Source organism: Pseudorasbora parva, chromosome 17 (assembly GCF_024679245.1).
Source record: "Pseudorasbora parva isolate DD20220531a chromosome 17, ASM2467924v1, whole genome shotgun sequence".
NCBI lineage: Eukaryota > Metazoa > Chordata > Actinopteri > Cypriniformes > Gobionidae > Pseudorasbora > Pseudorasbora parva.
This window is the reverse complement of record NC_090188.1, coordinates 1160894-1175893: the sequence shown is the minus strand read 5'-3', so window position 1 is coordinate 1175893 and position 15000 is coordinate 1160894. Positions and strand designations below refer to the sequence as shown.

The following is a 15000-nucleotide window of genomic DNA, read 5'->3' as shown; positions in this document are numbered from 1 at the left end:
CAACAGCTCCGGGACTCATGCCGCAGATGGCTCCTGGCCGGCGGAAGCGACGTGGACCGCATCGTCGATCTGGTGGTACTGGAGCAGTTCATCGCTCGGCTCCCAAGGAAAACTGCCGAGTGGGTCCAGTGCCACCGGCCCACGTCGCTGGAGACGGCCATCCACCTGGCGGAGGATCACCTGGTGGCGTGCCCGGGGGTCGGCGCACCCCTTTTAACCTCTCGCTCTCTCTCTCCCCCCTCTGTGTCTCCCTCTCCTCCTATCCCTCTCCCTAGGTCACGCCCTCCGGGCCCTCCTCGGATTCCCCCCAGAGGCCGGGGTGGGATGGGCCCTGGACCGCTCGGGAGTTCGCGGGCTCCGCCCAGGGGGGCGGGGCTGCTGGGGATGGGGAGTGATAGTGGCTCTGGTTCCGCGCCCTCCCCGCGCTCATTGTCCAACCCACTCCCCGCCGCAGGGGTGGCGGGTAAGCCTGGGCTGGCCTGCTGGCGGTGCGGTGATCCGGATCATTTTGTGGACCGATGTCCGAGGATGGACATCGGGACAATGATCCGGATCCCGGACGTCCAGCGGACCACCCCCGATCAAGCAGGAGAGTACCAAATTCCTGTAAGTATCAAGGGGGGTACATATCAGGCCTTGGTGGATTCAGGATGTAACCAAACCTCGATCCATCAAAGCCTGATGCAGCCTGGGGCATTGGATACAAGCCGCATGGTTAAGGTGCGGTGTGTGCACGGGGATGTGGTGGAATATCCGGTTGTCCCAGTCACGATACAATTTCGGGGGCAAAAGCATAGTATAGAGGTGGCGGTTAGTCCACACCTCCGGCATCCGCTAATTCTGGGGACGAATTGGCCCGCCTTTACGGCTTTATTGGGATCGTTGTGTGCGGATGCCGCTTGGGGGAAAAAGGCAAGGAAGGGGGCGGTGCGAGTACAGCTTGGGGAGACTGAACCGGGACCCTCGGAGACAACTCCAGAGGAACCGAGCGGGATTGAGAGACTAATTCTCTCGGACCGTGATGACTTTCCTCTGGAGCAGTCCCAGGACGACACCCTTAAGAACGCTTTCCAGCAGGTCCGATCGATCGACGGACAGTCTCTCCAACCTGCCTTGCCTGTCTCCTATCCTTATTTTGCCATAATAAAAGATCGGTTGTATCGAGTGACCCAAGACACTCAGACAAAGGTAGATACAACCCAGTTGTTAGTACCAAAGAGCCGCCGGGAAATGCTTTTCCAGGCGGCTCACTCTAACCCGATGGCGGGCCACCTGGGACAGGCGGCCACGCTGAATCGTTTAATGACCCGATTTTTTTGGCCAGGCATTCATGACAATGTGCGCAGGTGGTGCGCGTCTTGTCCTGAATGTCAGTTGGTGAATCCACTGGCCGCCCCAAAAGCGCCATTGCGCCCCCTTCCATTAATGCAGGTCCCCTTCGAGAGAATTGCGATGGACCTCATCGGGCCATTAGAGCGATCCGCACGCGGACATCGTTTTGCGCTTGTTATCGTGGACTACGCAACACGATATCCGGAAGCAGTGGCTCTCCGCAACATCTCTGCGAAGAGTGTTGCGGACGCACTGTTTCGTTTAATCTCCCGAGTGGGGATTCCGAAGGAAATCCTCACTGATCAAGGCACGGCGTTTATGTCACGCACGTTAAGCGAATTGTACGGATTATTGGGCATTAAATCCATTCGAACAAGCGTCTATCACCCACAAACAGACGGCTTGGTCGAACGATTTAATCGCACTCTTAAATCCATGATCCGTAAATTCGTACAGGAAGACGCCAAAAATTGGGATCGGTGGTTAGAACCCCTCTTATTTGCTGTGCGGGAGGTCCCGCAAGCCTCCACGGGGTTTTCCCCCTTCGAGCTTCTCTACGGACGGCAGCCCCGGGGGGTGCTGGACGTCCTACGAGAAACTTGGGAGGAGGGGCCTTCTTTGGCCAAGAACGAAATTCAGTATGTGCTGGACTTGCGAACAAAACTCCACACCTTGGGGCGGCTATCGAGGGAGAATTTGTTGCAAATTCACACCGGGAGAGAAAGTGCTCGTTCTACTCCCTACGTCGAGCTCAAAATTAATGTCAAAGTGGCAGGGGCCGTTTGAGGTCGCACGACAGGTAGGAGAGCTCGATTATGAAGTGATACGATCCGATAGGAACGGGGCACGTCAAATATACCACCTCAACCTGCTAAAAAAATGGAATGAGGTGGAATCAGTGTTGTTGGCAACGGTGATCGGGGGAGAGGATGATCTCGGGCCAGAGGCGAGCATTAAAGCGCAATCAGTCGCGCTGGCCCCTGGGGGAGATCACCTCTCACCGTTACAACTCACTGATTTATCAAAATTGCAGGCGGAGTTCGCTGACGTGTTCTCGCCCCTACCGGGACGTACCGACTTGATTCAGCACCATATCGAGACCGAGCCGGGCGTGGTAGTTCGCAGCCGGCCGTATCGCTTGCCTGAACACAAGAAAAAGGTAGTTCAGGAAGAATTAGGCGCAATGCTCGACATGGGAGTAATCGAGGAGTCCAACAGTGACTGGGCGAGCCCGATAGTTTTGGTTCCCAAAACAGACGGCTCGGTCAGGTTCTGTGTGGACTACCGCAAGGTGAACGCTGTGTCGAAATTCGACGCGTATCCAATGCCGCGGGTTGACGAGTTGCTTGATCGGTTGGGCACGGCTCGATTTTATTCGACGCTGGACTTAACAAAGGGCTATTGGCAGATCCCCTTGTCTCCATTGTCCAAAGAAAAGACAGCTTTCACCACGCCGTTTGGATTGCACCAATTTGTCACGCTTCCTTTCGGGTTGTTCGGGGCGCCCGCTACCTTTCAGCGCCTCATGGACAGGATTTTGCGTCCCCATGCCGCATATGCTGCTGCCTATCTGGATGATATCGTGATTTACAGTCACGATTGGCAGCGGCATATACAGCATGTCAGGGCGGTCTTGAGGTCGCTGAGGGGAGCGGGGCTCACGGCCAACCCAAAGAAGTGTGCGATTGGGCGGGTGGAAGTAAGGTATCTGGGCTTCCACTTGGGTCATGGACAAGTGCGTCCCCAAATTGATAAGACCGCAGCAATTGCAACCTGTCCGAGACCCAAGACCAAAAAGGAGGTTAGGCAGTTCTTGGGGCTGGCGGGATATTATAGACGGTTCATACCAAATTATTCGGACCTCACCAGCCCTTTGACTGACCTTACTAGAAAGGGGCTACCAGATACGGTCCAGTGGACGGAGCCGTGTCAACAGGCTTTTACCCGAGTGAAGGCTGCTCTATGTGGCGGGCCGCTCTTACACTCCCCTGACTTTTCTCTCCCTTTCTTGTTGCAGACTGACGCGTCGGACAGGGGGCTGGGCGCAGTCCTGGCCCAGGAGGTGGAGGGGGGAGAGCGGCCGGTGCTGTACATTAGCCGTAAGCTCTCCAAGAGGGAAGCTAAGTACAGCACCATAGAGAAGGAGTGTCTGGCCATCAGGTGGGCCGTTCTCACCCTCCGCTACTACCTCCTGGGGCGAGAGTTCACCCTCTGTTCGGACCACGCTCCTCTCCAATGGCTCCACCGCATGAAGGATACCAACGCGCGGATCACCCGTTGGTATCTAGCTCTTCAGCCGTTTAAATTCAAGGTGGTCCACAGGCCGGGTGCTCAGATGGCTGTGGCCGATTTCCTCTCCAGAAATGGGGGGGGGGGCTGCAGGCCGGACGGCTCCCCGGCCTGAGTCGGGCGGTGGGGGTATGTGGCAAGGGGGGCGTGGTTCAGCGAGGTCTGCAGCGGGAGAGAGAGCCGCGGGACGAGCGGTAAGTGAGTGGGTTGGACGCAGATTAATAACACCTGTCTCTTGTTCCAGTAATGAGCGCGGAGAGGGTATAAAACCTCGGCGGAACCAGAGACCAGGGGGAGAGAGAGACGGACGGTTGATGCTGAAACACAGACTGAGAAACCGGAAGCCGGAAGTGCCGACCCGGAAGTGATCGCGAGTGTTTGGAGTTGGAAAGAATCTCCACACCATAAGTGTGCTTTTGATATATTGAGTTGATAAATAAAAGAGCATCAACCGTCCAGCCGACCCCCGTGTCCTCTTCCTTCCTCACATTAAGAACTTTGTTACACTCCCCTCCACTAGACATGTCGTACTTCATCCCTGACTCATACAAACATCATGATTCTATACAAAATATACGAGCAAGAGCGCATTGAATCAGTGTAAACAAAAGCGGCGCTGACGTGCGAGTGAGCTGTTTTATCAGAGCATTGTCAACATCAGCGAGTATTTGCATTAGATTATTATTACTATTATTATTTTCTAATGGCATCAATAAAGCTTACCCGCAATGAAGTGCTGGGTCTTCTATTCGCGGACCCTGATTCTGAAGGGAAATATGAGATGACGGTGATTCTGAAAGTGAAACTAAACCTAACGTTACACTAAGCACAAACGGTGAATCATTTGCCCAATGTAGATGGTCCTTTGCCCAATGTCAGTGGTGGGAATAATGTTTCCCGGGGTCCGAGTGTTCATCGCGAAGTTAGCAGGTGCGTTAGTGTTGGGAATGAGGCGGCCGCGGGAGATTTTTGCCGCGCTCACCATGAAGCACGCGTCTTCTCACCGCGCACCTCTCCGCGATCGCGGCGACAGTATTGTGGTGGAGACTTTATCTAACGCCATTGGGTATGTTAGAAGAGGTCGAAGTATTCATAAGCAAGTTCGAGGGCAACGTGGAGGCAGGGTGGGGAGTTAAAATGACAATAACAGTGGCCGTGGCTGTGCACTCGGCGGCCGCGTGAGGCAGATCTGGACACGAGTAGACGCACTGTGACACGGGGCAGAGGGGCTATTATGCATAATATATAATATATATGTGCCCTATATATGGAATCAGAGTGCTTACTGTATGTAGTAAATGGAAAATCTCTACAGCAAAAGGCAAACCAAATGTAAATGTAACAAATGTAACAACCATTTCAAATGTAACAACTGTTTCAAATGTAACAACCATTTCAAATGTAACACCCGTTTCAAATGTATCAATCTTTTCAAATGTAACAACTGTTTCAAATGTATCAACTGTTTCAAATGTAACAACTGTTTCAAATGTATCGACCGTTTCAAATGTAACAACTGTTTCAAATGTAACAACCGTTTCAAATGTATCAACCGTTTCAAATGTAACAACTGTTTCAAATGTAACAACTGTTTCAAATGTATCAACTGTTTCAAATGTATCAACTGTTTCAAATGTAACAACCGTTTCAAATGTAACAACTGTTTCAAATGTAACAACTGTTTCAAATGTAACAACTGTTTCAAATGTATCAACTGTTTCAAATGTATCAACTGTTTCAAATGTAACAACTGTTTCAAATGTATCAACTGTTTCAAATGTATCAACTGTTTCAAATGTAACAACCGTTTCAAATCTAACAACTGTTTCAAATCTAACAACTGTTTCAAATGTATCAACTGTTTCAAATCTAACAACCGTTTCAAATGTAACAACTGTTTCAAATGTATCAACTGTTTCAAATGTATCAACTGTTTCAGAATTCTAAAACGGAATGTTGGTTTTGAGCCGTTTTGTGCATGTCAAACAGTGACCACACAGAACGCCAAGGGTTGTTCTGGAAACGCTCAGAGATACGAGACGCATTATTAGCTCCACCTGGGGGAAAGGTTGGAGAGCAGATGAATGCAGGAGGAAGAGAAGAGCGGAGTTTAGGGGGAGGCTGGACTCTCCCCGGGGTAGAAGTTACAGCGCCGCGGACAATGGGCCTGAAAGTCGGTTCCCAACCGGAGGCTGAATGGAGACACTGTTGGAGGTAGCGGCTCAATTCAAAAGGCTGTTCAGCCACATTGTCCTCCCAAATCACAACAGGAGAATAGACTTTACTGGTGGCTGCCAAAAGGTTAGTGGCGGCGCTGAAAAGAGCCCAGCATTATTCACTGCTTTGGGGGAAGGTGCTTCCCACTCGCGCCGGCGGTCCGGATCCAAAAACAATCATTCCTCCTCTGATCTGTTCGTGTCATTTTAGCCATCAAAACGCATGTACTCAACTATTACGTTTTAAATTATTCACCCAATTTCCGACATATTCCACTTTTACTTTCCGAACCCACTTCAGCCTCAGCTCTCATTCCTCCTCTGATCAGTTTGTGTCATTTTACACTGTAAAAAAATGCTCCTTATTTAGTATTTTTTCTTGTTTCTAGTCTAAATATTCTTAAATCAAGATGCATTTACTAGATAATAAGTAAAACAACATAATATAGATTTGTTGAAAATAAAATCAGAATGAGTTTTTGCTTAAAACAGGCAAAATGATCTGCCAATGGGGTGAGAGAAATAATCTGATTTCTGATTGAAATCTTGTTTCCGAACAGAAATAAGATTATTTTTCTCACCCCATTGGCAGATCATTTTGCCTGTTTTAAGCAAAAACTCTCTTCATTTTGAGTTATTTTTTCCTAAAACAAGACAATTACTTTTGCTTGTCTAGTAAATACTTATTGTTTTAAGAATCTTTAGATATTTAGACTAGAAACAAGACAAAAATACTGAGGAAGAAGAGCATTTTTGCTGTGAATACTTCACTGAAAAGTTTGAAAACATAAAAACATCACTATAACATTTGAGTGAGTTTTGAATCATTCACCCAATTTCTGACATATTCCACTTTTATAACTGGACTGTGTCCATGTTTTCCATATCACACAAACCACAGGATCCTATAAATCAAGCCCTAGGTGACAAAAGAGCTAAAGTACGGTTAAAATCCCCAATGTAAGCAACAAGAAAGGTCCTTTTTAAGCGTCATTATGCCGGTAAATCTCGGTAAATGATGGCGTAATAAAACTCTGTCCATTAGAGCCGCTCCTGCCTCTCATTGGATGAGAACCTGAAGGCGTGAGTGGGAAAATATGATCTTTGAGACATAAATTCATGAGACGTCTGAATGCTTGATAACGTTTGCATGCATTTATTCAAAGTGGATGGACGCCTCGCTGCATGCTTTCAGAAGATTGTCACACATACAAACACACACACACGCACACACACGCGCGCGCGCACGCGGCCCTCACCTGTTCAGCGCGAAGAGGAGCGCTTTCTGCCGCGTGCCTGAGTAAAGCGAGGGACTGTTCTCCCAGGCCACCAGATTAGAGGCGTCGTGGAACAGATGGATATTCACCAGATCAAAGGCACTGCGGAGAGAGAGAACACAACAGAAACCGCTGAGAAAGCTTTAACACACACACACACACACACACACACACACCCTAAACCTACCCATCACACACACACACACACACACACACACACACACACACACACACACACACACACACACACACACACACACACACACACACACACACACACACACACACACCCTAAACCTACCCATCACACACACACACACACACACACACACCCTAAACCTACCCATCACAGGAAACATTCTGCATTTTTACTTTCTCATAAAAACTCCTCCTGTGTGATTTATAAGCCTTTTGTAAAGTGGGGCCATGGGTAATGTCCTCATATTTCACCCTCTCCTGTAATACCTGTGTCATACCCATGGCATTATACACATTTGAGTCCTGATATTTCACAAAACACACACACGCACAGTGAGAGACACGATCCCAGTGAGCCAAGCCTAAGCCTGTTACACCTCCATCAGCCTTTCATCCCTCGCTCCAGACTCTTGTTCTCATGTCATCCTTTGATTAAATCTGCCTCTCTCTCTCTCTCTCTCTCTCTCTCTCTCTCTCTCTCTCTCTCTCTCTCTAATCTAATCTAATCTAATGGTTCAGCCGAATCGCTCCGGACTCCCAGAGAGTTCTTACAGGTGCAGAGTCTGATGAAAAAACACCTGAACACACACACACACACACACACACACACACACACACACACACACACACACACACACACACACACACACACACACACACAGACAGACAGACACACACACACACACACACACACACACACACACACAGCCCCTAAACCTACCCATCACACACACACACACACACAGCCCCTAAACCTACCCATCACAGGAAACATTCTGCATTTTTACTTTCTCAAAAAAAACTCATCCTGTGTGATTTATAAGATGTTTTCCTCATGAGGACCACAAAATGTCCCCACAAGAACAAGGATTTCGGATATTGCCATCTTTGTGGGGACATTTTGTGGTGCCCATAACGTAGGGATTACCAGCCCACACACACACACACACACACACAGTGCCTTCCCTGTAAGGGTCAGAGGTGAACACTCACCAATCTCCCAGAGCCCATCGGGTTCGGATGAAGCCTTTTCTGGACCACTTGCGCTGCAGGAGGAGAAAACATCATCAGACCTGGGCCAATCAGGCGGCTGCACTCAGTCACATGACTCTGAGCATTATATTATAATAACGGAGCGATGAGTAAACGAATTAGCGGCCGGGTCACGTAATTACACACGGACTGATTTTATTTAGAAACTCAGATGCAAATGAAAGCTTCTCTCAGCCGCATTAGGACAAGATTAACTGGATCTCATTCAGTCGCATTAGCATACTGGACTCAATCACACAAACACAAACACACACACACACACACACACACACACACACACACACACACACACACAAACACACACACACACACACACACACACACACACACACACACACACACACACACACACATATTAACCCTCTCATGCTCACTCACTCACTCACTCACTCTCTCTCTCTCTCTCTCTCTCTCTCTCTCTCTCTCTCTGTCACACACACACACACAAATGAGCTGATAACATCACCATTGACTCCAGAGCCAAATCAAATTCTTCATAAAAGTGCATCTATCTATCATAAAAGTGCATCTATCCTCACACACTCACTGACACACACAGACACACAGACAGACACACACACACACACACACACACACACCCTCCAGAACCTCTTTTACAATCACAATGTCAGATGTATTCTAATAAAACCAGTTCAGACTGCTATAATTATTATATTATATATATTCAAACGGTTATGAATCAGCGAATCGATCAATGATTCGGATCGCGTGTCAAACTGCTGAAGTCTCGAGTCATTGGCGATCCGAATCATGAATCGATTCGCTGATTCATAACCGTTTGAATCTTTATCTGAGGATTGAACACAAACGCGGAAGAGAAGCCAATGCTGAATAAAGTCGTAGTTTTTGTTATTTTTGGACCCAAATGTATTTTGGATGCTTCAAGAGACTCTAATTAACCCACTGATGTCTCATATGGACTACTGTGATGATGTTTTTATTCCCTTTCTGGACATGGACAGTATAGTGTGCATACACTTGCATACGCTCTCAGACTAAATATAAAATATCTTAAACTGTGTGTGAAGATGAACGGAGGTCTTACGGGTGTGGAGCGACATTAGGGAGAGGAGTTAATGACAGACATTACATTTTTGGGTGAACTAACGCTTTAAGACTAAAATATCACTTTGAGCAGCTTGATAAAAACGGGCTCAGATCTTTCACCATTAGAAAACATTTGGCGCATCATAAAGAGGAAGATGCGATAAAGAAGACCTAAGACAGTTGAGCAGCTAGAAGCCTGTATTAGACAAGAATGGACAACATTCCTATTACTAAACTTGAGCAGCTCGTCTCCTCAGTCCCAGACGTTTGCAGACTGATATAAAAAGAAGAGGGGATGACACACAGCGGTAAACATGGCCACGGCACAACTTTGAGATGTGTTGATGCCATGAAATTTAAACCTTTTTTTTCCCTTAAACTTACACATTTTCTCAGTTTAAACATTTGATACGTCATCTATGCTGTATTCTGAATAAAATATTAAACATCATTGCAGTCACAATTTGTACAGTGTCCCAACTTTTTTGTAGATAAAATGAAATAAATAATGAAGTGTTTGTTTAAATGTGTAAAGGTCAGGCATGCAGTGATGAACGGTCAGCAGGAGCGGGTCACAGTGACCAGAACGAGGGCAATAATCTCATCTGTGGCGTCCATCGGCCGCTTTTCTTCAGAACGCTCTTATCCGCTGACCTTTCCGAAAGACCGGACCGCCTCATAAATAACAGCACAGCTGGTGCATGGCCACACACACACACACACACACACACACACACACACACACAAACGCAGCCTGAGTAATAACTAATAAACACGAGCTGTGATTGATGAACACCGCACAGAAAGCCCATCGGTCTCTGCACCCGCTCCAGATTAAACAAGACATCATCCACGGGCTGAAGGACAGCAGGGAACTATGGGTAAAAACAGCCCAACTCAACTCTTTACTGGAGTAACGTTAGATACCATTTACATTAAATACCAGAGCTGGACAACACCGCAAGTCTTAATGCTCAATTCAGATTTTTTGCTCAGATCTGATTTTTTGTTTGGCTGTTCACATTACCTTTTAAAATGTGGCCTAAATCTGATTCCAGTGTGAACTGTTCGAGGTTTCAAACTAACCCGCATGTGCAAAAGAACAATATCATCAACATGTGTGTGTAATGGAAGCCATAACATTAATGAGCAGGAGCTGAAGAGGTGAAGAACGAAAAGAAAGAGAGCAAAATTGGTTATTTTGGCCTTTTGTCTCCTTCCTTTGGCACTGAAGCCACGTTTGTCCCCGTTCCTCCATTTCGTGTGCTTTCAAAAATGGAGCGGTTACGGTAGGATCCTTGTAGCATAGCTTGAACTGAAGTATCTCCCCATATACTAATGAGGTCTAACACCTCACTCTCCCTCCACTGACTCGCTCCATCGCTGTTCTCCATATCTAGTCAAGTTTTTAATGTTACTGTCTGTGTCTGTTGAGTCTACGGCTAGCTCGCCGGTGCATAATTGTGACAAATGTCGACATAGATTGACGTAAAAGTCGCATCAAATCCGCCTTGGTTGTTCACACTGCGGCCGCATTGGAAAATATCAGATCTGGGTCTGATTCAGGACCACATATGTATGGCCCTGCTCACACTGCAGGCAAAAGTGGCCCAAATCTGATTTTTTGGGGGTCAAGTGACCAGGTCAGACTTCTTCAGAGGTAGTGTGAACACTCAAATCTAGCCCAGATCTGATTTCTTCAAATCAGATTTAGTCACATACATACGTGGTCCTGAATCAGACCCAGATCTGATTTGTTTCCAATGCGGCCGCAGTGTGAACAACCAAGGCGGATTTGATGTGACTTTTATGTCAATCTATGTCGACATTTCTCACAATTATGCGCCGGCGAGCTAGCCGTAGACTCAACAGACACAGACAGTAACATTAAAAACTAGACTTGATATGGAGAACAGCGATGGAGCGAGTCAGTGGAGGGAGAGTGAGGTGTTAGACCTCATTAATATATGGGGAGATACTTCAGTTAAAGCTACGCTAGAAGGATCCGACCGTAACCGTAACCGCTCCGCTTTTGGAAAGCACACGAAATGGAAGAACGGGGACACAGAAGAACGTGTCTTCAGTGCCAAAGGAAGGAGACAAGAGGCCAAAATAACCAATTTTGCTTTTTCTTTTCGTTCTTCTCCTCTTCAGCTCCTGCTCATTAATGTTATGGCTTCTATTACACATATTTAAATAAAAGTGAAAATGCTTACTTCTTCTATAACCTCCCGAACTTTAGTAAAGCAGCGCGCTGCGTCTGATGATATTGTTCTTTTGCACATGCGGGTAGTTTGAAACCTCAAACAGTTCAAACTGGAATCAGATTTAGGCCACATTTTAAAAGGTAATGTGAACAGCCAAACAAAAAATCAGATCTGAGCAAAAAATCAGAATTGAGCATTAGGACTTGCGGTGTGAACGGGGCCATATGTATGTGGTCTAAATCGGTTTTGAAAAAATCAGATCTGGGCTAGATTTGCGTGTTCACACTACCTCTGAAGAAGTCTGACCTGGTCACTTGACCCCCAAAAAATCAGATTTGGGCCACTTTTACCTGCAGTGTGAACGGGGCCTAAGCTCATTTCCTCGAGTCCTGTACTGAAGTTCACTGTTTGAGTCTCTGTGCTTTACTGGAGTATTATTTTTTCTGTAATCTTCTGACTTTAACTTCACTCCATCTGAAAGACAAATATCGTCCTCTTTACTCCACTACATTTCTATCAAGGTCCTCGAAGTGGAAAGTCGTTTCTGTCGCAGCTTTGAAAGTCAGTGATGATTTTTTTCTTCTTTAAAAGGTGTTTGGGTTTTTGCAGAAAGCCTTTCAGGAATCACTCTTGTAGAGTCTCGTGAAGTTCAATGATTTCACAGCATTTATTAAACACTGATTTATAGTTTAGAGCAAAATGGAAGAAGACGGATGTCCAAATGCTCATTTAGTGGAGTATTCACATAAACAAAGTTGATTCTGTCTTCAGTGAAGGTGAACAGTGTGAGAATATCAGATGTGTATCAGTGTATTGGATCCGTGCATTCGGCCTTAAAGTGACAGCAGCTTTGTAACTTTTCTACAAGTATTTAAATGAGTTTAAGTTAGCCGTCTGCTAGTGTGTCAGATGGAGCGTCACCGACTGGCTTAAACCATGATGGCATAATGTGCATTTATACAACTATAATACAATAATGCGGCGACATAAAGAAGGACATTTACTTTTGATACTTAAGTACTTCTGAAAACAAACACTTCTGTACTTTTACTCCAGTAAAAATCAGTTTTTACAACTTTCACTTGTAACGGAGTAATATTTGACCAGCAGTGCTGTTACTCCAGTAATGAGTTGTGCAGTTTGTCCACCGCTGTTAAATACAAATACACCTTTATTACAAATAGTCCAGTTCACACGAGAGCTGAGCGTCTGTGTGTCTAATCTACTAATGTCCCCATGGGCGTCGGAAGCAAATAAAAAGGTTGTGTGTCCTCTCTCTCAGATTTTTTTTTTCCTGGAGTAACATTAGATACCATATTTACATTAAAAAACAAATATACCGCCGTTTGCTAAACGATTGATTGGGGCAGACAAACTAACGTAAATCAGTGAGTTATTAACCGTGGCTATAGAGTAGCGGTAAGAGACGCATGGCATCAAGGTTAGACCAAATCCATCACAGGTTCGAATCCGGCTTTAGCCGAACACATCAGATCGGAAAGGCATTTATTTTCAGATAAATAAAATCTATTATGGCATTTATTGGGTAGATAAACAGACATGAGCTGAATTAGAGACGATAGATGTGAGTGGGTCCGATATCATTGGTCTTAAAATGTTTGTGTGTGTGTGTGTGTGTGTGTGTGTGTGTGTGTGTGTGTGTGTGTGTGTGTGTGTGTGTGTGTGTGTGTGTGTGTGTGTGTGTGTGTGTGTGTATAAAAAATAATACAATAAATTATTATATGTTACAATGAAGATAAAATAAAACAAAAATGTAAAAATATGTTTTTTTAGATAATACAAAATAATATAAAATATATACAGTCTTGTTCAAAATAATAGCAGTACAATGTGACTAACCAGAATAATCAAGGTTTTTAGTATATTTTTTATTGCTACGTGGCAAACAAGTTACCAGTAGGTTCAGTAGATTCTCAGAAAACAAATGAGACCCAGCATTCATGATATGCACGCTCTTAAGGCTGTGCAATTGGGCAATTAGTTGAAAGGGGTGTGTTCAAAAAAATAGCAGTGTCTACCTTTGACTGTACAAACTCAAAACTATTTTGTACAAACATTTTTTTTCTTCTGGGATTTAGCAATCCTGTGAATCACTAAACTAATATTTAGTTGTATGACCACAGTTTTTTAAAACTGCTTGACATCTGTGTGGCATGGAGTCAACCAACTTGTGGCACCTCTCAGCTGTTATTCCACTCCATGATTCTTTAACAACATTCCACAATTCATTCACATTTCTTGGTTTTGCTTCAGAAACAGCATTTTTGATATCACCCCACAAGTTCTCAATTGGATTAAGGTCTGGAGATTGGGCTGGCCACTCCATAACATTAATTTTGTTGGTTTGGAACCAAGACTTTGCCCGTTTACTAGTGTGTTTTGGGTCATTGTCTTGTTGAAACAACCGTTTCAAGGGCATGTCCTCTTCAGCATAGGGCAACATGACCTCTTCAAGTATTTTAACATATGCAAACTGATCCATGATCCCTGGTATGCGATAAATAGGCCCAACACCATAGTAGGAGAAACATGCCCATATCATGATGCTTGCACCTCCATGCTTCACTGTCTTCACTGTGTACTGTGGCTTGAATTCAGAGTTTGGGGGTCGTCTCACAAACTGCCTGTGGCCCTTGGACCCAAAAAGAACAATTTTACTCTCATCAGTCCACAAAATGTTCCTCCATTTCTCTTTAGGCCAGTTGATGTGTTCTTTGGCAAATTGTAACCTCTTCTGCACATGCCTTTTTTTTAACAGAGGGACTTTGCGGGGGATTCTTGAAAATAGATTAGCTTCACACAGACGTCTTCTAACTGTCACAGTACTTACAGGTAACTCCAGACTGTCTTTGATCATCCTGGAGGTGATCATTGGCTGAGCCTTTGCCATTCTGGTTATTCTTCTATCCATTTTGATGGTTGTCTTCCGTTTTCTTCCAGGTCTCTCTGGTTTTGCTCTCCATTATAAGGCATTGGAGATCATTTTAGCTGAACAGCCTATCATTTTTTGCACCTCTTTATAGGTTTTCCCCTCTCTAATCAACTTTTTAATCAAAGTACGCTGTTCTTCTGAACAATGTCTTGAACGACCCATTTTCCTCAGCTTTCAAATGCATGTTCAACAAGTGTTGGCTTCATCCTTAAATAGGGGCCACCTGATTCACACCTGTTTCTTCACAAAATTGATGACCTCAGTGATTGAATGCCACACTGCTATTTTTTTGAACACACCCCTTTCAACTAATTCAACTAATTGCCCAATTGCACAGCCTTAAGAGCGTGCATATCATGAATGCTGGGTCTCATTTGTTTTCTGAGAATCTACTGAACCTACTGGTA

At 45.4% G+C, this 15000-nt stretch overlaps 1 protein-coding gene across 1 annotated transcript in view; it reads right to left on the bottom strand.

Annotated features, from left to right (window-relative positions):
* Positions 1 to 15000, bottom strand: part of LOC137045570 (uncharacterized) — a 222882-nt gene that overhangs the window by 68079 nt on the left and 139803 nt on the right. Inside the window, exons 9-10 of the mRNA XM_067422277.1 lie at positions 8306 to 8358; positions 7097 to 7216 (exon numbers count right to left, since the gene is read on the bottom strand). Coding sequence (XP_067278378.1) covers positions 7097 to 7216; positions 8306 to 8358 — 173 coding nt within the window. The remainder of the gene's footprint in view (positions 1 to 7096; positions 7217 to 8305; positions 8359 to 15000) is intronic.